Source organism: Trachemys scripta, chromosome 1 (assembly GCF_013100865.1).
Source record: "Trachemys scripta elegans isolate TJP31775 chromosome 1, CAS_Tse_1.0, whole genome shotgun sequence".
NCBI lineage: Eukaryota > Metazoa > Chordata > Testudines > Emydidae > Trachemys > Trachemys scripta.
In genome coordinates this window covers 36,934,622-36,958,347 of record NC_048298.1, presented here as the reverse complement: position 1 = coordinate 36,958,347, position 23,726 = coordinate 36,934,622, and the positions used below count along the sequence as shown (strand labels likewise).

Genomic DNA, 23,726 nt, shown 5'->3' with positions numbered 1-23,726 from the left:
GTTCCCTGTGCGGCAGCCGCCCAGCAGGCTATCAATTGCTGGGCAGTTCAGCTGTCCCTCCCCGCACTGTTGTGTGCTGCTCTCGCCCTCTGCCTTGGAGCTGCTCCCGGGAGCCTCCTGCTTGCTGTGTGGGGAGGAAAGAAGGGTGCTAATGTCAGGGTGTCCCCCTACGCCCCAGCTCCTGCCTCCCCCTGCTCCTTTACCCCATTTCCACAGAGCGGGGGGGGAGGGGGGGCGGAACACAACAGGGTTCAGGATGGAGGGAGCTTGCTGGCAGCAGCTGCTGTCTCACCTTGCTGATCTACTTAAAAAGGCAGTGTACTTAGAGTGGGGTCAGCATACTTAAAGGGGTAATGCACGTCTCTCTCTCTCTCTCTTACACACAAGCTGTGTGCGTCTGTCTCTCTCTGCCATGCTATCTCCCCTCCCTCCATTCTTGCTGCCTTGTAGGGTATGAGGCTACATTAACAATAACGGGTTAACCCTTGAGGGCTCAGCCGAGTGCTAGTTCATCATTTAGCAGTAAGACATTTCCTGGGAAATATCTTGCCCTCTTCCACCCTCTAATTTCCCTGGAACCTAACCCCCCCCCATTTACATTCATTCTTATGGGGAAATTGGATTCACTTAACATCATTCCACTTAAAATAGCATTTTTCAGGAACATAACTACAACGTTAAGCGAGGAGTTACTGTACTAGGTTTTCTACTTTTTATAAAAGACTGATGTGTGGCGTGGAAAATAGTATTTATGCTTAGTAATGTTAATGGATTATCCCTTTGTGGGCATTCTGTTTAGTGGATCAGAATCTAAAATAATATGTTATGTGTTTTAGAGGACTTCAGGAATACAGCAGCGTGTAGCATACTCAAATGGGTCATCAGTCTTAATGCTTGTGATAAAACAACACAGAAGTCTAAAGGAAAAATTAATAAAGAAGATGTAGGCCAGAAGAAAGGTATTTCTTAAATATCAGTGTTAACATTACAATTATTGGTGTCGAAAAAGGGCCGAGGAATATCTTGTTCATCTGTAATTAAACTGCATATTTTTAGAGGACAAATATTAGCTTTTTCCTGTAATAACTACAGTGGCCACCATTTAAAAAGTCAATTTTTATCAATAGTTATCCCAATGGTATTTGACAGACCATATTAATTTCTGACATCTGTAGATCTGTGATGGATAGGATCTGTTAAAAGACAGTTTTAAAAGGACTTGTTCTCTACTGGAATCGAGCCATATATTAAAACTTTATGCATCTGAGAGTGCAGGAACATTTTATTTTTGCCTAATGCTTCTTTGTGTCCCTCAAAAGTAGCTTGTAAATTCCCCTTCAATTTTTATATATAGCTAAATTTCCTCCAAAGCCTATGCACTGAAAATAGGTTGTAATTAAGCAAAGTTATTAATAAGGTTTTGTACGAATAGTCTGGGGCTCGATCCTGGTCCATCTGATGTCAGTGGGAGGTTTTTGCCATTGACTTCAGTGAGTTAGATCAGGTGTGATGGCTGGGCTTTCAGGGTTGAATAGACATGTAACTATGGAGTTATGCATCTAACCAGATGTGCATGGTTACTAGGTGTGCCTATGGAACTTTCATACAGGCAGCTGAGCCTGCTGTAAGGTGGCTGTGGACTTTGGGGGAAGTTAAACATTTGGGAGCATTTTGGGAAAGGCTAGGAATTAAATGCCATACAAAGATTTCCACAATGGTGGGGCTGGAGCTGAAAAGTCAGCCATCCCAGGCTATGCTTGGGTGGACACTGGCCTGGGTTGCTCCTTAGTGCCGGTCAGTGCTGCAGAGGCTAAGTGTGGGAAACTGCAGAAAATACATACAGTGGTTTGAGCATTGGCCTGCTAAACCCAGGGTTGTGAGTTCAATCCTTGAGGGGGCCATTTAGGGATCTGGGCAAAAATCTGTCAGGGACTGTACTTGGTCCTGCTGTGAAGGCAGGAGACAGGACTCGATGACCTTTCAAGGTCCCTTCCAGTTCTCTGAGATAGGTATATCGCCATGTTAAAAAAAAATCTATGGGAAATCAGATAAAAGTGTGGAAAGCTAAAGTGCTGTTTATCTAATAAAAGTATAAGGAGGAAGTACAGACAGAAGAAAAATATGAGAAAACTAGACACAGTCCCAGCCCTGTCATACATTAAGTACACACAAACAGACTGCTTGGGACCTAGTCATGAGGCTAAACATCCATGTCATCCTGTTCATATTGCAAGGCTTCTGCCTTACACTGGAAATGGAAAAGAGGATTGACAGCTGTAAATGCTGTCTTTCACCCGTGGAGTTGAAAATATGAATATACAGTAAGTTGCACATCTGATACACTCCACTAATAGTCATTGAGCCAGTCATTGAGTGGGGGCATCAGGAGCAGCAGATGGGAGAGATACATTTGTAAGTTGCTAGCAATAAAACAGTGCAATAAGATACAACCCTTGCACATATAGCTTATTAGTGATATCAAGTTGCCCTATCTCCTGGGTAACTTTCTTGCATGATTACTCCTGGGGGAATTATGCTCCACTGTGTGTGCGCAGAATTCATGTCCCCCACAGATTTCTTTGCTTCCCCACAGAAAAATGACTTTCTGATAGGGAAGTAAAGGAAAGCTGCAAGAGAAGTCACGCACCGTTCCTTAACTTTGCTGGTACATCCTTTCAGACACCTGGAGCAGTCGGCTGAGAAGTAAATCACCTCAGGGCTGGGGACATCTCAGCCAGTAGCTTCTACCCTGAGCCAGGATCAGCTGCCAGTACTGGCTGGGCTGGAGGCAGGAGAGGACAGGACTTTCCCTTCCCCTGCAGGGAGTGGCTGAGGCTGTGTCAGACCCACCCCCAGAAATCTCCCCCAGCTGCAGGAAGCTCAGCATCCTCCCCTGCTTCCTGCTCCCATTGCTCCTCAGCTGTGGGGGTAGGGATCACTGTATGGGGATCTGCTCCCCCGTCCAACCAACCCCGTGCATCTGGACCTCCCATATCTAGACACCCCCACCGAGCCTGACCCCATACACCCAGAACCGCCCAGCCCTCCATACCAACCCCACCCCATTGAATCTCAACCCCTGCATCTGGAGCCCCCTGCCTCCAGACCCCCACCCCTGTACCCAGATCACCCCCGCTCACTGAGCTCCCTGCAGTCAAACCCCCACCCTGATGAGCTCCACCCCCCTGCACCACCCTGAGCCCCCACATCCAGACCTCCACACCACTGACCCCCAATTAGCTGCACCCAGACTCCCACCCCACCAAGCCCCACTCCTCCAGCACCCAGACCCCCCCATTGAGCCCCAACCACTTTCACCTAGCAGCCCCTGCAGAGTCCCGTTGCCTCCTCACCTGGAACCCCCCCAAAGAGCCTCTGTGCATCCAGATCCCCCCACACCTAGACCTCCCACTGAGCTGCCCAGATTGTCCCACACAGAATCCTCTCATCCCACACCTGGATCCCCTATGCCCCTCCACACTTCGATCTTGCCTGGTTGAGTCTGCCTGCCCCACACCTGGTGTGCCTCACACAGAGGGGCAGGGCCCAGGGTGTTTCTGGGGCAGGCCCAGGCCTTGTGCTGTGTCAGGGTCGGGTGTAACCTGACCACTGATTCCGTGTCCCCGGGGTGGGGGATGGGGAGGCTGCAAGGTGATCTCCTACATTAGTGCAGCCAGTGGCCTGTGCTCCCCACTGCCATGCTAGAGTCTCTGCATTTATTTATTGACAAATAAAACTTGCAGAATTTTGCAGAATTTTAAAATATTGTCCACAGAATTTTTAATTTTTTGGTGCAGAATGCCCTCAGGAGTAATCATGATGGACTAGACTAGAGCACCACTGTCTCTTCTTGGCAGGGGTCCTGTCACCCTCACACTGGGCTTTTAGTCCTGCTTTAAGTGGCAGTCTCAATGTAACTTCAGCTAGGGAGTCATTGCAAACACCTTTGTAACGTATTCATTTTTCCTTTCTCATTTTGTTTCTGTTGTACAAAACAATAAAAACTCTCAAACTGAAAAAAGAAATCTATTGCAAGCCAGAAGAAAGCCATCCCCATACATTGGGGAAGACTTGCTTCTCTCATTGTACGTATGTTCCAGAAATGTACTTACCTCACTGACATGTCCTAAATCATCTGCTTTTTTTAGATCCTGTAGATTCTGATGAAAAGGAAATCAAGCAACTTCCTGGAAAACTAATAGACATGGCTTGCCAGGTTTGTGAAACCTACCTTGGGCAGATGGAACACGAGGACATTGACACAGCAGTGGATGCTTCTGCAGTTCTTAGTGAGGAGGAATGGAAAGACTTAATTGAACAGTACTACTGTCTCATTCAGTAAGATTTCACAACTCCAATTAACTGTTTTGAATTAAAGTCCTGATTAAGGGTTAGGTTATAATTCCCTTACTCATAATGAGTAGTACTTTACCCCACAAATAGCCCCATTGTAAGGGGTGTAAGATAATCTTCATTGTGAGTAAATGTATCACATTTTGGCCCTAAATGTAAATTCAGATTAGAAATAGACCCTTAATTCCAATAAGAAATACTATAATCATAGACTCATAGAAGATTAGGGTTGGAAGAGACCTCAGGAAGTCATCCCGTCCAACCCCCATATGTTGTCAAGTATCAGAGGGGTAGCCGTGTTAGTCTGTATCCACAAAAACAACGAGGAGTCCAGTGGCACCTTAAAAACTAACCGATTTATTTGGGCATAAGCTTTCATGGGTAAAAACCCACTTCTTCAGATGCATGGAGTGAAAATTACAGATACAGGCATAGATGTACTGGCACATGAAGAGGAGGGAATTACCTTACAAGTGGAGAACCAGTGATAACAAGGCCAATTCAGTGAGGGTGGATGTGGTCCACTCCCAATAATTGACGAGGAGGTGTCAATATCAAGAGAGGGAAAATTGCTTTTGTAGTGAGCCAGCCACTCCCAGTCCCTGTTCAAGCCCAAATTAATGGTGTTAAGTTTGCAAATAAATTGTAGCTCTGCAGTTTCTCTTTGAAGTCTGTTTTTGAAGTTTTTTTGTTGAAGGATGACTACTTTTAAATCTGTTATTGAATGTCCAGGGAGATTGAAGTGTTCTCCTACTGGCTTTTGTATGTTACCATTGCTGATGTCTGATTTGTGTCCATTTTTTCTTTTACGTAGAGACTGTCTGGTTTGGCCAATGTACATGGCAGAGGGGCATTGCTGGCCCATGATGGCATATATCACATTAGTAGATGTGCAGGTGAATGAGCCCCTGATGGTGTGACTGTGGGGACAGAGTAGGCAACAGGGTTTGTTACACGGATTGATTCCTGGGTTAGTGTTTCTGTGGTGTGGTGTGTAGTTGCTGGTGAGTATTTGCTTCAGGTTGGGAGGCTGTCTGTAAGTGAGTACTGGCCTACCTCCCAAGGTCTGTGAGAGTGAGGGATCATGTTCCAGGATAGGTTGTAGATGGTTGATGATGTGCTGGAGAGGTTTTAGCTGGGGGCTGTATGTGATGACCCGTAGTGTTCTGTTGTTTTCTTTGTTGGGCCTGTCCTGTAGTAGGTGACTTCTGGGTACCTGTCTTGCTCTGTCAATCTGTTTCCTCACTTTGCCAGGTGGGTATTGTAGTTTTAAGAATGCTTGATAAAGATCTTGTAGGTGTTTGTCTCTGTCTGAGGGATTGGAGCAAATGCGGTTGTATCTTAGGGCTTGGCTGTAAAATCCTCCTTCACATGGGTCCATATGATGAAGATGTCATCAATGTAGAGCAAGTAGAGGAGGGGTGATAGGGGACGAGAGCTGAGGAAGCATTGTTCTAAGTCAGCCATGGAAATGTTGGCATACTGTGGGGCCATGCAGATACCCATAGCAGTGCCGCTGACTTGAAGGTATAAGTTGTCTCCAAATCTGAAATGGTTGTGGGTGAGGACAAAGTCACAAAGCTCAGCCACCGGGTGTGCCATGGCCTCATCAGGGATACTGTTCCTGACAATTTGTAGTCTATCCTTGTGTGGAATATTGGTGTAAAGAGCTTCTACATCCATGGTGGCCAGGATGTTGTTTTCAGGAAGATCACAAATGCATTGTAGTTTCCTCAGGAAGTCGGTGGTTCTCAAAGATAGCTAGGAGTGCTGGTAGCGTAGGGTCTGAGGAGAGAGTCCAAATAGCCGGATAATCCTGCTGTCAGAGTGCCAATGCCTGAGATGAGTGGCTGGCTCACTACAAAAGCAATTTCCCCTCTCTTGGTATTGACACCTCTTCATCAATTATTGGGAATGGACCACATCCACCCTCATTGAATTGGCCTTGTCAACACTAGTTCTCCACTTGTAAGGTAACTCCCTCCTTTTCATGTGCCAGTATATCTATGCCAGGATTTAAGGTGCCATGGGACTCCTCGTTGTTTTTGTGGATACAGACTAACATGGCTACCCCTCTGATCTTTAGTTCTATTCATCAAAGGAACTCAAGCATTATACAAATATATAGGGTCAGATCATCTGCTGGTGTAAATCAGTGTATACTGATTTTAATGGAGTTACTAAACTAGCACATGGAAGGCCTACCATAGCACATGGCTTAGCAGTGCACAGCCGTACTACACAACCATTCAGGATGGAAGGACAGGACACTGTTTACATTTGAAACTACAGCGAGAACTTATGTAGGCAACATGGAATTATCTGAGGTGCACTCTGGCCAGGACAGTAGGGTTTTATCATGCCTATTTTAAGAAAAGTGCAATGGGATTATTCTATTCAGGTTTTTATGCGGCACTTATACCATAGTATCTGAGTGCCTTCCAGTAAACTAGATGATTATACATCTGTCATGTCATGTTTGTTCTCTCATCCACTCTCAGAGGGAAAAGTGTGCACAGCAGAGTGCCTTGTTTTGATAGTGTGTGTCCTTTTATTTTTTTAAAATAAATATGCCTGTTGCTATGTGTTCATATTAGAGAAGGCAAGGTCAATGAACTGTGCCTTTGATTTGATTTAGAGCAGAAAGTGGAAAGGTTTATGATAGATCTTAGTGCCTGGGGGAGTTCACACCACATTCTTGGACCGTCCCCAGGGAAAGTTCTGTCTCCCACACAGACAAGTTTTACTGTTGAGAATTCCATTGTTCCAGAGGAGTGTAGTTGTGGACCACAGTCTTTGTCCTGAAGTTTTAAATGGTCTTTTAGATATCCTGGGCATGGAATAAGGTCCAGGACCTTGAACCTGATTCATTATTCTATGGGATGCCAGTATAGGGAGTGGAGGACAGGTTTGATATGTTCCCAGTAGCCTGTGTTGCTGAGGATAAATGCTGTAGCATTCTGTACTAGTTTCCTAAATACTGATGTCTTTGTGCCCAGATATATTGCATTGCTGTAATCCATCCAAGAGATGATGAAGGCTGAATAACTGAGGCAGGTCTTTGCCCACCAGGATGGGACAGTGTTTCCTAGCCAAGCAAAAGATGGTAGAAAGTGTTACTAGTGTATACTGCTACGTGAGAGCTCTGGGTCAGCAAGGCATCCAAGAGTACAGGCTGAATTGACTAATTGTGGGAGTGTATCTTCAACCAATGTGGACTGCACTGTGGCTGTAAGATCTTCAAAGCTAACAGAATGTTGGGAATCATTAAGAAAGGGATAGATAATAAGACAAAAAATACCATCTTGCCGCTATATAAATCCATTGTGTGCCCACATCTTGAATACTGCATGTAGATGTGGTCGCCCCATTCAAAACAGATACATTGGAATTGGAAAAGGTTCAGAAAAGGGCAACAAAATGATTAGGGACATGGAACAGCTTCCATATGAGGAGAGGTTAATAATACTGGGACTTTTCATCTTGGAAAAGAGACAACTAAGGGGGGATATGATAGAGGTGTATAAAATCATGGTTTGGAGAAAGTAAATAAGTCAGTGTTATTTACTCCTTCTCATAACACAAGAACTAGGGGGTCACCAAATAAAATTAATAGGCAGCAGGTTTAAAACAAAGAAAAGGAAATATTTCTTCACACAACGCACAGTCAACCTGTGGAACTCTTTGCCAGAGGATGTTGTGGAGGCCAAGACTATAATAGGGTTAAGAAAAACTAGACAAATTCATGGAGGATACGTCCATCAATGGCTATTAGCCAGGATGGTCAGGGATGAAGTTCCTAGCCTCTGTTTCCAGAAGCTGGGAATGGGTGACAGGGGATGGATCACTTGATGATTACTTGTTCTGTTCATTCCCTCTGAGACACCTGGCATTGGCCGCTGTTGGAAGACAGGATACTGGGCTAGATGGAACTTTGGTCTGACTCAGTAAGGCCGTTATTATGTTTGTCTTATGTTCTAAAAGGCTTTCCTTTGCCCACCAGCAACACCTCTGTCTATCTTACGTTCAGCTTCATCCAAGAGCTGAACTCAATCAAGCTCTAGTGGTAGCGTTGTGGTGAGTCATCGGAAGAGCTCTGTATCATCTACATATTGCCGGCACATGAGTCTGTGTCATCTGACCAGTTCACCTAGTGCTTGCATATAGATTTTGAAAAAGATCAGAGAGAGAATTGATCCCCGTGAAACCCCACAAGTCAGGGGTTTAGTTGTGGAGGTGCAGTTTCCCATCACTACTTTCAGGAAGGACTCAAACCATTTTAGCATATTACCATGGATCCCTGCCACCTGTCTCAGGCAAGATAGTGGAATCTCATGGTCAGCAGTGTTGAATTCTGCACAGAGGCCTAGGAGAATGAGAATAGATGTCTGTCCTCTATCCATTGACATTTCACCCATGAGTGCCACAAAAGTGGGTTCAGTTCTGTGTCCTGGCCTGAATCCAGATTGATCCAGGTCTAGAATGTTACCTTCAATTAAAGGAGCTCATTGTTGGCCTTTTGGTAGCTTCTCTATGAACTGCTCAGGAATGGGTGGATTGATGATGGGTGGTAGTTGGCTAGGACTAAACTATGCGAGGTGGGTTTTTTCAGTGTAGGTTGGACTATTCCATGTTTGAAGGAGGAAGGAAAGATTCCTTCTCTGAATGAGGCATTGGTTCATTCAGTTGCAGTGGCACCAGTTGTTCATGACTCTCTTTCACAAGCCATGAAGGGCATGAGTCAGATTCACAAGTCTTGGGTCAAGACTCCTTTATGGTGTCTAGAACTTCCTGCTGAGTGAATGTCCTGAATGCTGGGAACGCAAGTGTGCTCTTGGTTGGTGGAAGTAGAGCAGATCCATCCTGTTTGAAAAGACTTCTCGAATGGGTGTGATATTTTCAGTGAAGTAGGATGATGGTTCTTAGAGTGCTTGGTACTTGGCTCTGATAAAGGTTGCAGGCATTCAGGATTGATGTGGCAGTTTATCACCCTGGATAGCTCCTTGGGGTGGGATTTGGCAGCCTCAGTGGAGGCTGATAGGAAGGTTCTCTTGGTCTGTAATACAGCTCAGCATAGGCTTTGAGGAATTCATTATGTGTCACCCTGTCTGAATCAGCCTTTGTTTTCTTCCATTGGCACTCAGTTTTCCACTCTTGTCTTCATCCAGCACAGGGTGTCAGAAAACCAAGGAGGACTGTGTGTTGATGGAGAGAAAGGGACTGTTTGGGGGGCAGCATATTAATGACTGCAGCCAGTATAGAATGGTAATGATTCACCAGGTCCTTGACTTCTCATTCTGTGGGTTGGGTCTTTTAGCAGACTTCAAAATTCATTGGAGTCTATAAGTCATCGTGGTCGGATTAGGATAATTGGTCTTTCTTGTTGTCTGAACAATGGAAGGTCTCTGACCACTGCCTTGATGATGTGATCGTTAGTGTCCAGGAGACTGACATCTTGATTTTAAATCTCATCTATTAGATGATACTTCCAGCAACACAATACTTCCTAAATCATATTGGGTGCATTGTTTTAGTACTGGTTTGGAGGGGTATCCGTACAACCTCTTCTTCCAACAGTATCGTGGGGCTGAAGGCCTACCATCTAAGTACTGATTGAGCCTGACCCTGCTGAGGTAGATGAGGTATGACAGGTTCACAGAGTGGCACAAAGTCGATTGCCAGACATAAAGATTATTTACCACCTTTTCCTCCTCTCCCCCAGAATGTGAAGGCTAATATTCTCAAGAGGCTGAAACCACAACTTACTTGTATTCGTAAGATTTGATGTTTTTATATGTTTGTATACAGCAGCTATGATCTTACCCATGCCATCATCTTGATAACTAAGCAATTAATAAGTGTAGATTCTGATCCTGCAAGATGCTGACACCTCTCGAGAAGCATCCACCCTTCCTCAACTCACATTTGATTTAAGCACGAGTTGAGTGGAGTGAGCACCGTTCAGAAGGCACTCAGCACCTGGCAGGATCAGAAGAGCATACAGGACCAGAAGTTTTACAGGGAGAAGGAGCTCAGATAACTCAATGCCCATGCACATGGGCCAAGGATTACATAGATTGCATTCTCAGGGACTCTTTTTGTTCTGTCTTTGTATCTAGTACAGAGGGTTCTTGGTTTATGATTGGGCTCCCAAAGCACTACCACAATATCGATAATAAACAACAGTATTACTATTTATTCATTGACCATCCAAAAGTGTGCTGGGTACCATACACATGCACAACAAAGACACGGTCCCTGCCTCGAAGAGTTCATATTCTATGATTTTGACGAGACACAGTTTGTGAAGACATATATTCCTTTATGTTTTATGCTGTCTATGCAATTAAAAGGTCTAGAAAAGAAAGATGAGACTAGCCTTGACTTTCCCAGTGTTCAGATACTGGGTGCCAGCTCTTCTCATGCTGTCCTGCCTGCCCAGGGCTGTCTACATGTTGGATCTAACCCCTCTATATGTTATTTAAAGAAAGAATTCCCCCTTCTTTCAGCCTGCAATTAACCTCACTCCTGTGCTTTTCATAGTTCACGTTACCCCATTATTGCAAGTTTTTATAAGCAGATTATTTCCTTAATAACAGAACTTCCCTGACACTAAGGTTCTAATTGACTTTGAAAGTAATCTTAGGCTGATATTCAGAACATAATAGCAATAGAAATAGCATAATAGCAACATAATAGCACAATATAAATAAAGGAAATGTATGATGTAGTCATATTGCTATTTGACTGTACAATAAATCTGTATCTTGTTATACGGACTTCCACACAATTGCTCTCATAGCCTGGGGGTGGGAGGAGGAGAAGAGACAATACCCAAAATAAATGAGCTCAGTAACCTGTGAGACTTATTTCTGTAAATCCATAATCTAATAATTTCTATCACTGTAGCAAGAAACACTTCACACTGTACTTTAGAAAAACAATATTGACAACTATATAAGCTAAGTTCATAAAATGCTTCTTCTAAAATAGTTATGCATAAAGTATTACCTTTTAAAATTTTGTTTGTTTGTAGTGAAGGTGCTGTCATTTGTAGTGCACATAATTACATTACACAATGTCAAAAGATTCTGAGCAAAATCATGTCTACAAACCCACAGCAAGACATAGACGGTAACCACAATATCTGGATTATTAAACCAGGAGCAAAATCTCGTGGCAGAGGTAAGAGCTTCTTTTTTTTTTTTTTAATTTAAAGTGTTTATTATTACCCAAAGTTGTTGGATATCATCTGGAGAGGCAACTTGTAAATGTACTGTGTACATCTGCAGTTCATTCCACCAGGCCATTCATAACTGCATAAACATTTCCAATCAGAACCTTTCCCATTTTCTATGCAAGAGTCATTTTTACATGGTTTTTAACATCTTACCTCTATTACTTTGTGTATCTTGGGGAAGGAATAGCAGAAGGGAAACTTGTCAAATCCTGCAAAGAACTTTAAGTATGTGCTGAAGTGCAAGCATGTGAGTAGTCTTGTTGTCTTCAATGAAAGTCCTTTCAGTTAAGGTCAGTGGAACTACTCACATGCTTAAAGTTGAGAACATGCTTAAATGCTTTGCTGGATTGGGCCCATAATCGCTAGGTTACAGGTAAATCTTTCAGGTGTCAGGTAAAATATATGTCTTTGTTTGTCTGAACAATGAAGGTTTAAAAAACATAATTAATGCAGGCAAACTGGGGGGGTTTATTTGTTTGTTTTTGTTTAATTCTACCATAACAGGTCTTTTCCTGATGATCTATCAATACTCCACTATTGTTCCTGCGTGCATAAGTAGGATAAATGGAAATTCTCTTTCATGTATAATCTCTCATTTTCGTACACTGTCAGCTACATACATTATTATTAGACATTAACATGCATATTATTTTAATTTTTTTCTCTTCCAGAAATAGTGTGCAAAAATAGACTGGATGATATTCTGAAGCTAGTAGAAGCAACAGATCAATTTCCAGTAAAGGACCACAAGTGGGTGGTACAGAAGTACATTGAGACACCATTGCTAATTTATGATACTAAATTTGATATTAGACAGTGGTTTCTTGTCACTGACTGGAACCCTCTGACTATATGGTTCTATAAAGAAAGCTATCTGAGATTTTCTACACAGCGTTTCTCCTTAGACAATCTAGACAGGTAACCAAGGAAGTATAAACAAATATTTTGCTATACAGAATAGTGAATGAACAGGCTAAAAAATTCTGCAGTACATCAGGTCCCTGAATTTTGACCATGGAATTATGGTAGTGTTAAAATTTCATAAAACCAGTCTATGCTAATGCTTTGACTTTCTGATGATTTTCTGAAGTTGCATTTAGTTACAGTGTGTAAACAGGGGTCATGGTGATATGCTTTAATTAGACTCTTAGTGTCAGTCAGCAGTTGTCATAACTTAAAATAGTGATTCTTACTGTGCCCTCATCCATATGAATATTATAGAAAACATAATTTTAGAGCATTTTAGAATATTAGGGGATGTTTGTTCTTTTATGTATGCTGTAGTCTATTTATCAAATATTCAAGAAAAGCGATAGGCACACTGTGGGAGTTTTGGGGGGAAATTCTATACAACTTATTAAAATTGAACAAGTGTTAAATATCTCCATGGGGACATATTTTTAGCAAGGGCCATACCAGAGATTGGGAGTGGCAGGATATCTGGTAAATTAATCCCTTGTAGATGCTCTATCAGAATACTTACATGGCACCCATCACAATGCCTAATGACCATTAACAAATGTATCTTCACAACACTCCTTTGAGATAGGGTAGCATTATTATCCCCATTTTATAGACAGGGAACTGGGGCATGGAGAACTTAAGTGACTTGCCCCAAGACACGAAAAGAGAGTGTGACAGAGCTGAGACCTGAACCCAGTTTTCCTGAGGCCCAGGCCAGTGTTTTAACCACAAGACCATCCTTTGTCTTACATTAGAGGGGAATTAATGCAGGAAACTGAAAATAGGTTTAATAATCAAAACCCTGAGATTTTAATATGAAGATAATTTGTTCTAATGTAATATGTTTCTTGCATTTTTTCAGCTGCCTGCTATAATTGTGGTGTCCTCTCTTCACAGCTCCATTCATCTTTGCAATAATTCTATCCAGAAACATTACAAAAATGCTGCAGACCGGAATCCTCTATTGCCATGGCACAATATGTGGACAAGCACCAAATTTCAGGAGTACTTACAAAAGAGAGGTCGAGGCAATATCTGGCGAAATGTTATCTATCCGTCCATGAAAAAAGCCATTACCTACACAATGAGGATGGCTCAAGAGAGCGTTGAAGCCCGGAAGAGCAGTTTTGAGCTATATGGGGCAGACTTTATTCTTGGAGAAGACTTTAAACCATGGTTGATTGAAATCAATACTAGCCCAACAATGTTCCCTTCTACACCCGTCACAGCAGAGCTGTGTGCGCAGGTACAAGAAGACACAATTAAGTTAGTTACTGAGAAGAAACGTGACAAAATCTGGGACACTGGAAAATTCGAACTTCTCTGGAGGCAGGTACGAATAATTCTACATCATTCACTAATCAGATGGAATTTAATTTGGTGATTGTTTTAAAATCTAATTAACTTAGGTGTGTGGAGAAGTAGCTGGAGAATTTTGCCTAGCAGTACCTGTAGAGGAGTGGCACTTGCACTTTGTGGCCATAGCCCCTCCCTTGGCTACATGAGGCAGCACCACCCCGAACCCCCTCAGTTCCTTCTTACCTCCTATGGCGGGAGTCAGAGCTCTGTGTGGTCTTAAATTCACATTCTGTCACTAGTTTAGTGTTTTTTCTAGCTGTGTATACTTTGTAATACCCTTAGTGCTACTTATGTTTAGTGAAGTATTCTCCTGTGATGCCCTCACCATTGTTTAAACATTGTCCGTCATGTGGGGGAACAGTCCCTAAGAGCGATTCCCACACGTGGTGCTTGTTGTGCTTGGATGAGGCTCATGTCAAGAAATGGTATTCAGTCAATAGATCGTTTATTAAATTGACTCAAGTTGCAAGCAACCGTTGCCTAAAACAGCACCTGCTTGAACAAGCCATGTGGCCTGTTTCAGCACCAAGGTCCTCATTGGTCAGGGGTCGCCCTCAGGTTCCAAGAATCCTTCTGTCTTGCACTCTGGAGCAGGCACCTCTCCAAAGAGACTGAGGAGCTGTTCCCCATGTAGCGTGCTGAGGAAAAGGTCTCATAAGACCAATTGAGACTGCTCCTGGTCTCATGTGGACTCTCCCGTCTCTCTCAAGAAGAGCGTGGACCGGCATGGGGTTAGTGCCAGTATGCAGGATGACGCGGGTGCCTCTAACCCCTCCCCAGTATCGAGTACGGGGGCTATAGACCCTGTACCATCGATTCCAATTCTGGCCCCACGGCATTCGTTGAGTCCGGTACCGATGAGGGTGACACCAGCACCAACTGTTTTGACATCGGCAGCATACTATGTGGATACAGATCTCTTCCAACTTTCCATCATGACGTCTCCTTTGGCCCAGGACTTGATCAGTGTTGCGTCATTTATAGCCCCATTGGCTGGAGGGATTGCTGAACCCTTGGGTTCACCCTTCCTCACTCAGTGGAAGCAGAGCCAATACTGGGCTTGGTACCTGGGACCTCAGCACCAGGAAACTCCATTGCAGTTGGCACCGTGGATGTTACCGTGGCAGCTTTCACTGCCCTTCACTTTGGCACTGTCAGCTGTTTTGTAGTGCTGCTGACTTCAAGGTCAACACCATTTCTGGCACCAGCGTACTCGCTGCTGGTGATACCTCTTCCATCATTCACACTGGTCTCTGACTTATTTTGGGCAACGGAGGAGTCAGACCAGTTACTTACTCCCTCAGGACTGTCTCCTCCTTTATCCCTGGAAACCCAAGGTTCCTTGGCATCGAGGTCGGGATCTTCCTCCTCCTAGTTTCCATCACCCAACCTACATTGGGGACCATTCATGGAGCGGTTGGTATGGGGCTTCTACTGGCCACTAATGCCCGACCCTTTTCAGTAGCTTCCATGTAATCCATGGCATGCTCCTCAGTTGCAGAGGTTGCACTCCTCAGCTTGCTCTAAGGCAAGGTTGCCAGGCAAATCAGTGGCAGGTTCAGGCACCAGTGAGTCTTTCCTGTGCAGAGCCCATGGAGCTGTCCCTTCCAGCTCTGCCAGTCCAGGAATGGGAGCCAGCCTTGATGCAGTTAACCACCTCTTCTTCATCCCCAGATGATTCATCAGTGCCTGGTTCTTCCTGTCCTCCAATACCAGCGGATTTCAAGGCCTGTCAGGACCTTTTGCGGTGCGTGGCTCCTTTCCTGGGCATTTGGGCAGGATTTCTGCAGAGAACTCCCATAAGTTAGTGGATATCCTGCAGCCATCTGCTCCTGGGAGAGTAGCCCTCCCTACTAATGATGCATTCCTAGAGCCTACACAAGTCCCCTGGAGCACACTGGCTTCAATACTGCTTACTGCAAAGTGCACGGTGAAATGCTGTTTCATCCTGGTGCAGGGATTTGAGGGTTGTACTCCCATGTGGCCTCAAACTCCCTAGTCGTAGCTGGAGTGAATGACAGAGCCCAGCAGAGCAGGTTTAAGTCCACTCTTAAGGACAAGGACTCCAAAGAGATGGATTTAAGGTGCAGGAAGATCTCCACCCTGCAAATGCAGATCACGAACCAGCAGACATTGTCCAAGTATGACTTTGTAAATTGGACAGATATGTCTAAGTTAGTGGGCCAGCTGCCTGAAACCTCCAGAGAGCAATTTTGGGAGTTTGTCAGCGAAGGCTGTTTAGTGGCCAAGATGTTGTTTGCAGTCTGTATTGAACATTGTGGATACTTTGGGCAGAGTTTTGTCCTCTCCGGTGACCATGAGAAAGGGCGTCCTGGCTGCAGAATTTGGGCATTGCTTCTGATGTGCAGCAAACTATAGAGGATTTGCCCTTCTGTGCTGGGTGTTGTTTTCAGACAACATGGACAAGTCCCTGCACTCCTTCAAGGATTATAGGGCCACCCTATGTTCCTTGGGGGTGTATACGCCATCAGTGCAGACAGCAACAGTACTGTTCACAATGCACCTTTTGGCAGCCTTTTTTCTCTCAAGACAGTTGGATTACCCCAGAAAGGGGCATAGATCCCAGAGGAGGAGGCATTTGAGTCTGGGTTTCGACCAGTCAACACACCCTCCCTTGGCACTCCCCAAGTGCCCATTTTGACTCCTTGGAGCAGAGCAGAGGTCCAGTCATTACTCCCTTTACTCTGCCTCTGTTTGGGGACAGGCTAGCTCGCTTTTACAGTGTTTGGGGCTAGATTACAAGCTGGGTCCTAGCATCATCAAATTGAGCTAAGCTATTCAGTTCCTCTCCACTCCTCCCCCACCCCCATCTGCCCTTCCCACCCCTCTTCAGGGCCCCCTCTTATGAGATACTGCTCCTCAAGCAGTCTTCTCTTTACTGGCTATGGGAGTGCTGCTGGAAGTTCCTCTGGAACACCAGGGTCAGAGCTTCTATTCCTGGTACCTCCTGGTTTCCAAATCCAAGGAAGGAGTAAAACCTATTCTCGACTTCCGCAACCTCAACAAATATATCAGATACTTGAGGTTCCATATGGTTGCCCTTTCAACTATCCTCCCCACATTGACTCAGAACAACTGGCTTGCTGCTCTGGACCTTCAGGATACTTACATCCATGTGGCAATTCTCCTGAGCCACAGAAGATTTCTCTGCTTTGTTGTGGTGAACCACCATTTTCAGTACAGTCTTTCCCTGGGCATCACACTGCACCTACTCGACTGCCTGGGTCTCATCATAAACACAGGAAAGTCAACAATGGTCCCCACTCAGAAAATCAATTTCATTGGGGCCCTAATAGACTCTACGAGTTCAAGGGTATTCCTGCCCATCAACCATTTCTAGACAATTTGTAGCCTTTCTCTCAGTCTGCAGTCCCAGCCTTCCATGACAGTTCACATGTGCCTGAGGCTCTTAGGCCACATGTCTGCATGTATACAGGTGGTTCAATTCACAAGGTTGTGCCAATACAGGCTCAGAACTGTTTTCCTTCCATCCCTTCACCCCTGGACAGGTTAGTGCTCCTCCCTCAGTCAATCCTGGACTCCTTGCAGTGGTGGATGGTTCAGGGGAATGATGTCAAGGCATTTCCTTGATCTGGCCCTTACCAACCAGGACTGCTGTCACGGATCTAGAATCATCTTGCAGACCATCTCAGCAGGAATTTTTCCCTGAACCATGAGTGGTCGCTGAAGCCCAGTGTTCTGCAAGTCATCTTTGGAGTTCAGCCAATGCTGGCTAGTATCCAAAACATCTTGGAGTATTTGCTGCATCTTCAATCATCGTACCTTAATGCTTAGCTCTTTAAGGGTGCGCCTGGTGGCAATCTTAGCTTTTCATGCTCCCATTCTTGGAAGATGGTGGCGAGGTTCTTGAAAGAAATCCTTTGTCTTCATCTGCCCGTGATGAACTGGCTTCTTTGTAACACCTTAACATAGTCAGAGTGGCTCTCATGGGACCTTCGTTCGAGCCTCTGGCATCCTGCTCCTTTCCTCTCATGTCAAAAAACTGCATTCCTCATAGCGATAACATCTGCAAGGAGAGTGTTTGAGTTGCAGGGTTTGATGGCAGAGCCTCTGTACACACAGTTCTCCAAAAACAAAGTGACATTGCAACTGCACCCGAAATTTTTGTCGAAAGTGGTCTTTCAGTTTCATTTAAACCAGGCGACATATTTGCCTGTGTTTTTTTCCTAAACTGCATTCATTGCCAGAGGAGCATCATCTTCACACATTGGATGTCAGACGATGGCTGGACAGGACTAAACCCTTTCAGGCTTCCTCTTGTTTGTTTGTGTCATATGCAGACCATATGAAGGGACAGGCAATCTCTTCACAGACGAGCTATAAGTGGATAACTTCCTGCATCAAGACTGCATATGAAGAGGCTTCGGCTATGCCCCCTTTATGGGTGTGAGCTCATTCTACAAGAGTGCAATAGCATTCTCAAGTTATGTCTCAGTGTTGGATATTTACAGGCTCATTTATCTCACCATTGAATTTTGGCCTTTGTGTGTTTGAGGTTATTTAAACAAAACACTTCCTTTTCTCAGTGTTAGCCACCTTTAACGAGTAATGGCTATAACTTTATTGCTTCAAACTGATGGGTTAGTTGGTAACTAAACAGTGTGCTAATCTGGTTCAGAGTTCTTACAGTGGAAGGAACAGGATGCTGTATTCTAGAGTCATTGCAACTGACTGAGGCCAATGTTAATCTTCGTGTTAATTAGTAAATTATTTTAGTGTTCTTTTTTTATACTGATTGATATATCTAAAGTGAAGAAAAACAGAGCACAATAAATTAGTTATTCAGTTAAAACAAATTAAATAAGATGCTTGCAGCACCAAGAGTGATTATGATGCAAGTTCTGACTTGCTGTGCCCCAGAGGGGAACATACTTGAGGGAGAACAGATGGCAGTTTTACTGTGTGCTGTCTCTGGGACTTGAACCAGTCAGGTATGACTTCAGGCTCTGATCCTGCAAACACTTATGCATATGAGCAATCCCATGTGTATAAAGTTAATCATGTGCATAAGTGTTCACAGGATCGTGGCTTTGAACTATGCTGGTTGCAGTGGAGGCTGCAGCAGACGTACAGAATCAGTTAATTCCCTGGCTTCTTAGGCCATCTTCTGTTCACCTCACATAAATCCAGTTTTTGGTATTGCCAATTTTGATTGGTCAGTTTAGTCACAAGGTAACGTTTTTGAAATAGAAAAAAAAACTAAATTTAGAAAAATTCTGATTTCATCACCAAAAATTGAGTTTAAAAGAAACATTCTGGCAGAATTCAGAAAACAAAGAAAGGACTGTTACAAAAGCAATGCAATTAAAACCCTTTTGAATATGCTGACTTTCCCCTCATATTTTTATTTTAAAATTTTTGGCCAGCTCTAATAAATACCTGCTTTCTTAGCATTATTTTCCAGGAATTATATTACACCTGTACTGGCTTTGTTTCTGGGTACAGTTCAAGATGTTGATTTTGAGCTGTTAAGCTCCTTTTGTGGCTTTTGTAAGTTTTTTGTTTCTTAGAGGGATAGCTCAGTGGTTTGAGCATTGGCCTGTGAGTTCAATCCTTGAGGGGGCCATTTAGGGATCTGGGAGAAAAAAAAAAACTGTCAGGGACAGTACTTGGTCCTGCTAGTGAAGTGACCTTCAAGGTCCCTTCCAGTTCAATGAGATAGGTATATCTCCATGTATTTTATTTATTTAGAGACTGTGTTTTACCCAGAAAGTAGAGATCAGCTGGGATGTTCAAGCTAACAATCCCTAGAGTCGGTTACTGTGTTTGGAGCAGGCATTCTCAGGGGCCAGTCCTGGAGATGGTCTGTCATTCTTAATTTCAACCTACAAGGCATGCTGTAAGGCTTATGCTTTTACCCCATTTTTTTCTGAACAGTGGGTTGAATGGGGAGGATTTTAATTGTGTTGAAAAGTTTCTTTCACCTTATTGATCATGATTGTTGTGGTAATATATTATTTCCAATACCGTAGCACCAAGGAGCCCCAATCAAGGGTCAGGGCCCTGTTGTGCTAGGCACCGCAGAGACAAGTATCAAAGAAGAGGGACTCTCACCCAGCAAGTTTACAATGTAGGTGTCAGACAGGGTGCAACAGTTGGGTGATACAGACAAACAAGAGTGACGGGTTTGATAGGCTGAAGTAACCATAAATCAGAGTTTAGTATAAAAGCAGAAGTCTCAGTAGTTTTCCATTATTATTTTGTTAATTTTCCTTGGCCAATGTGTTAGGCCCATTATATAAAGTGGAAAAATAGACAGCATGTAGAAACTAGTAGCTTTAGTAAGTTCTAAATTATGCAGTTTTGGTCACAGTGGTGTGGAATCCTTTGTCACACAAAGTGCTGTATGATCCCATTTTATAAATAGATGTAACCCATGAAACAGTAGTGTCTTCATTTATAATTTAGTAGTACATGATTCTGTTGAGAAATTTAATTTCTTTTTTGTGTCTCTCAAGCCTCTTTTGGATCTGCCGCCGTTCAGTGTTACGGACCTTTTTGTGGAAGGAGTTGGTATTAAGAGATCAAGGCAGAAAGCTGCTCCCATCACTAATTTGAATTTTCTTGACACATTAGCAAGAATACCACAGACAACTGAGTGTGCCTCACCCAATCATGAAAAACAAGGAGAATCAATAGGAACTGTAAATAACAAGCAAAACATCAAAATTAAAATTGAAAAAGCTACTTTTTGCACTTTACCTAAGCCTCTCAAGAGGCCACCAGGGAAAAGTTGTAAAGTAAGGGATGCACATGTGAAATCCACTGGGCACATAGATTTTCCCAGCTTAGTTTTACAACCTACACAAAGCATCACAGAGACGAAACATGTGCAGTATATAAACAAGGCAAAAGGAATAACAGATTCAAGCTTTCACAGAGTAAATCAGACCGCCTCTACCTTTCAGAATATGAATCCCTTGGACTGGCCTTTACTTCAGCCTTCCAAAATATCAGGTAATATCTGCTGTTTAGCATTATTTCACTATAAATTACATAAAAATACATTTTAGAGGGAAAGTAGAAATTAGGTATACAGCATAAGTTTTTGGATTGCTTAGCTAGCTATTTGTATACTAGTATCGTATTCTAGTTATTTGTCTCTCTAATAGAAATAGCCCCAAACTTTTCAGTCTCTCCTTTGGAAATCTCTCCATGCCTCTAATAAGTTTTGCTGCTTGCCTCTGAATCCCCTGTATTTCTGCTGTATTGTTTTTGAGAGAGTGATCAGAATGGGACACGGTATTCTGGGTGAGGGCATACCATTTGTATATATAATATAATGGCATACTATATTTTGAAGATTATTTTCTATTGCATTTTTTATACAGCATACATCTTGTTTGTTTTTTGGACTGCTGCTGCCTATTGAGCACAAGTGTTTATTAAGCTATCCACAATAATGCCCAACTCATTTTTCTTCTGTGCAGAGGTCACAAGTCCTTATTATTTCTGCTAGTGATAGCTGGCTAGTCTCTTTCAACTTCCTATTATCTCTGGATGGCTCAAGGGATTGGTACTGGAGTACAGAGACTTTCACCTCTGTATCACTAGTTCACATGTAATCCAAGTCAGTAGTGACCATAATTTGTGGGTGCTGGTCGTGGCTGCCGGATATGTGGGGACTATGCACCGGTTCCAGTGGACTGATATTAACATTACAAAATCACCATCTTTTAGCACAAACTGGAACCTAATGGTCAGAGAGGTCAAAGACTAAGCAAATATGGATACTGAACTTCAGTAGTTCTCCAGGTCAGTTTTGAAACATCATCAGGGCAACAGGAACTGCAGCTGCTGTCATCTGTACCTGTTCTGTGGATAAGAAGAGGATTTCAGTTTAAAGGCCTATAAGCCCTAACATTTCATAAGTTCTAAATTCATTAAAAGGGATCCTCTTCCTACTGATACTGCCAAGTGTGTTTTAAAAACATAGCATAAGGATGTGGTATGTGGTGTTCAGTTTGCCAAGAGTTGGATGAATAGGCATATTTCACTGTCAGTTGAACTCTTGCCTACAGGCTTACATACACATCCAACACTTACAGAATGGTCTGCTTGTGGTATCTACACAGTCCTTTTCATGTATTAACAGATTTTGCATTAATATCTAAGGCTCACGGTTTCCATGTAGTCCTGTTTTACTATTGAAAAAGTGCTATATAGTATAATTGAACACAGTTTTTGAAGAGTTTATTATGATTTTGCATAATAAGGACTTTTAAAATATGGATTTCAGTTGAAATGTGGGTTAATTAATTACTGCTTTATTTTTTTGAAGGTTTGCAGAACAGCAACAAGAAAATTCCATGCTTAGTTTGTGGAGACACTTTCCAGTTGGAGAAAACTTGTAAACACTGCAGCTCCTTTTGTGCAACAGTACTGCAAGGAAGTTCATATTTACCTATGAATGATTGTTCTACCCCCGAAAAGAAGGTGACCAGCAACAAGATAACTGTTCATAGCAATGTCTTCCCTGAAAACATATGAGTCCATTCTGAGTACTCCAGTCTTTTAAAGGCGTTTTTTGAAACAAAAATAGAACTGTACAAGCCTTGCATAAACCGATGTTGAAGAAAAATTATTTACCATGAGCAACTCAAAGATAATATTTAAAGGTCTTGGGCTGCAAGAGTTGGAGATTTTTGTAAACCATGGCTGTGTTGGAGACTAACTGATTATATTGAAGCCAATTAACAAAGTTTACTATTACAGCAGCTCTGTGGCCAATATGCTGAACCCAACTGTGTGGAAAGTTCAAAGAAATACAGTGAGCTCTCTTTTTATGTCATGCAATACTCCCTCCATTTTTGCATCTGCAATCCCCTGTATGATGGCCATCTTGTAAACAAGAATTTCATCAACTGTAAAAACTCTTGTGTGTCAGTGAATGGGAGTGGAAGGGCTTGCCAACCTGTCCACTGGCACATAGTATAGTGTAAAAAAAACACATTGTGATATCTTTTTCTTGGAGACACCTGGGGAAGAAAGGAAGATTGCTTATGATCAGTACCTTTTTATAAAATATCTTCTTGGGATATCCTTCCGTACTTTGGGCTATGGTCCTTTACTGCTCTTCCATGGTCCACATGTCAATTAAGTCAGACAAGGTGAACCAGTTAAACCAGCCATTTATTTCCCCGCCATTAATATGAGGATAGTAGTGTCAAAGTGATTCTATATTCTTAGCTTTTCTTCCTGAATTGACCAAGGAATTGACCTCATCTGTGATCCATGGAATAGCCTATCTTCCAACGGTGGGCTGTGGACCCTTTAAAGATGTCTAGCTGACAGACGCCTGTTCTATTTGTCAGTCAGGAAAGAAGCCACCCTAATTTAGAGCGTCTTGGGGATTCCTCAGGGTGCTTATTGGAGTTTCTTTACAATACCTGTCAGAATCCAGTTCCCATTTTGTCAGGAATAGCCAGTGCAGAATTCCTAATAAGTTATTCCACAACCCGGGGCTTAAAATCAGAATTAGCCTCTACATCTCCAAAGCTCAAGAGGAACAAAGAGTTTCATAGAATCAAAATGTAAAACACACTAGTGATAGAAACTGCCTGTTATACCAATCAATTCATCTTACTGCTACTGCAGGGTTTTTTATTCCAGTACATTTTCTTTTTGTTCAATCTATTTCAAAAGTCAGGAGGGGTTGGTTTCACCACTACTCCCAAGAATAGACCCAGTGGTTTTTGTGATAGTTCTGGCACCTTGTTTGAATGACAAGGGTACATCACACTTGAGTGTGACTGATCTTTAACAACTG

At 43.1% G+C, this 23,726-nt stretch overlaps 1 protein-coding gene across 12 annotated transcripts in view; it reads left to right on the top strand.

Annotated features, from left to right (window-relative positions):
* Positions 1-23,007, top strand: part of TTLL8 (tubulin tyrosine ligase like 8) — a 58,398-nt gene extending 35,391 nt beyond the window's left edge. For 8 of the 12 annotated variants that reach the window (XM_034767407.1, XM_034767397.1, XM_034767417.1 and 5 more), the window contains 7 exons: positions 837-959; positions 4,149-4,338; positions 11,390-11,538; positions 12,265-12,511; positions 13,454-13,889; positions 20,416-20,914; positions 22,239-23,007. In XM_034767407.1, coding sequence (XP_034623298.1) covers positions 837-959; positions 4,149-4,338; positions 11,390-11,538; positions 12,265-12,511; positions 13,454-13,889; positions 20,416-20,914; positions 22,239-22,447 — 1,853 coding nt within the window. In that variant the 3' untranslated portion in view covers positions 22,448-23,007. Of the gene's footprint in view, positions 1-836; positions 960-4,148; positions 4,339-11,389; positions 11,539-12,264; positions 12,512-13,453; positions 13,890-20,415; positions 20,915-21,387; positions 21,528-22,238 lie in introns of those variants that run through there. The other 4 variants (XM_034767436.1, XM_034767480.1, XM_034767446.1 and 1 more) reach the window with 4 other exon arrangements.
* Positions 23,008-23,726: the final 719 nt, after the last annotated feature.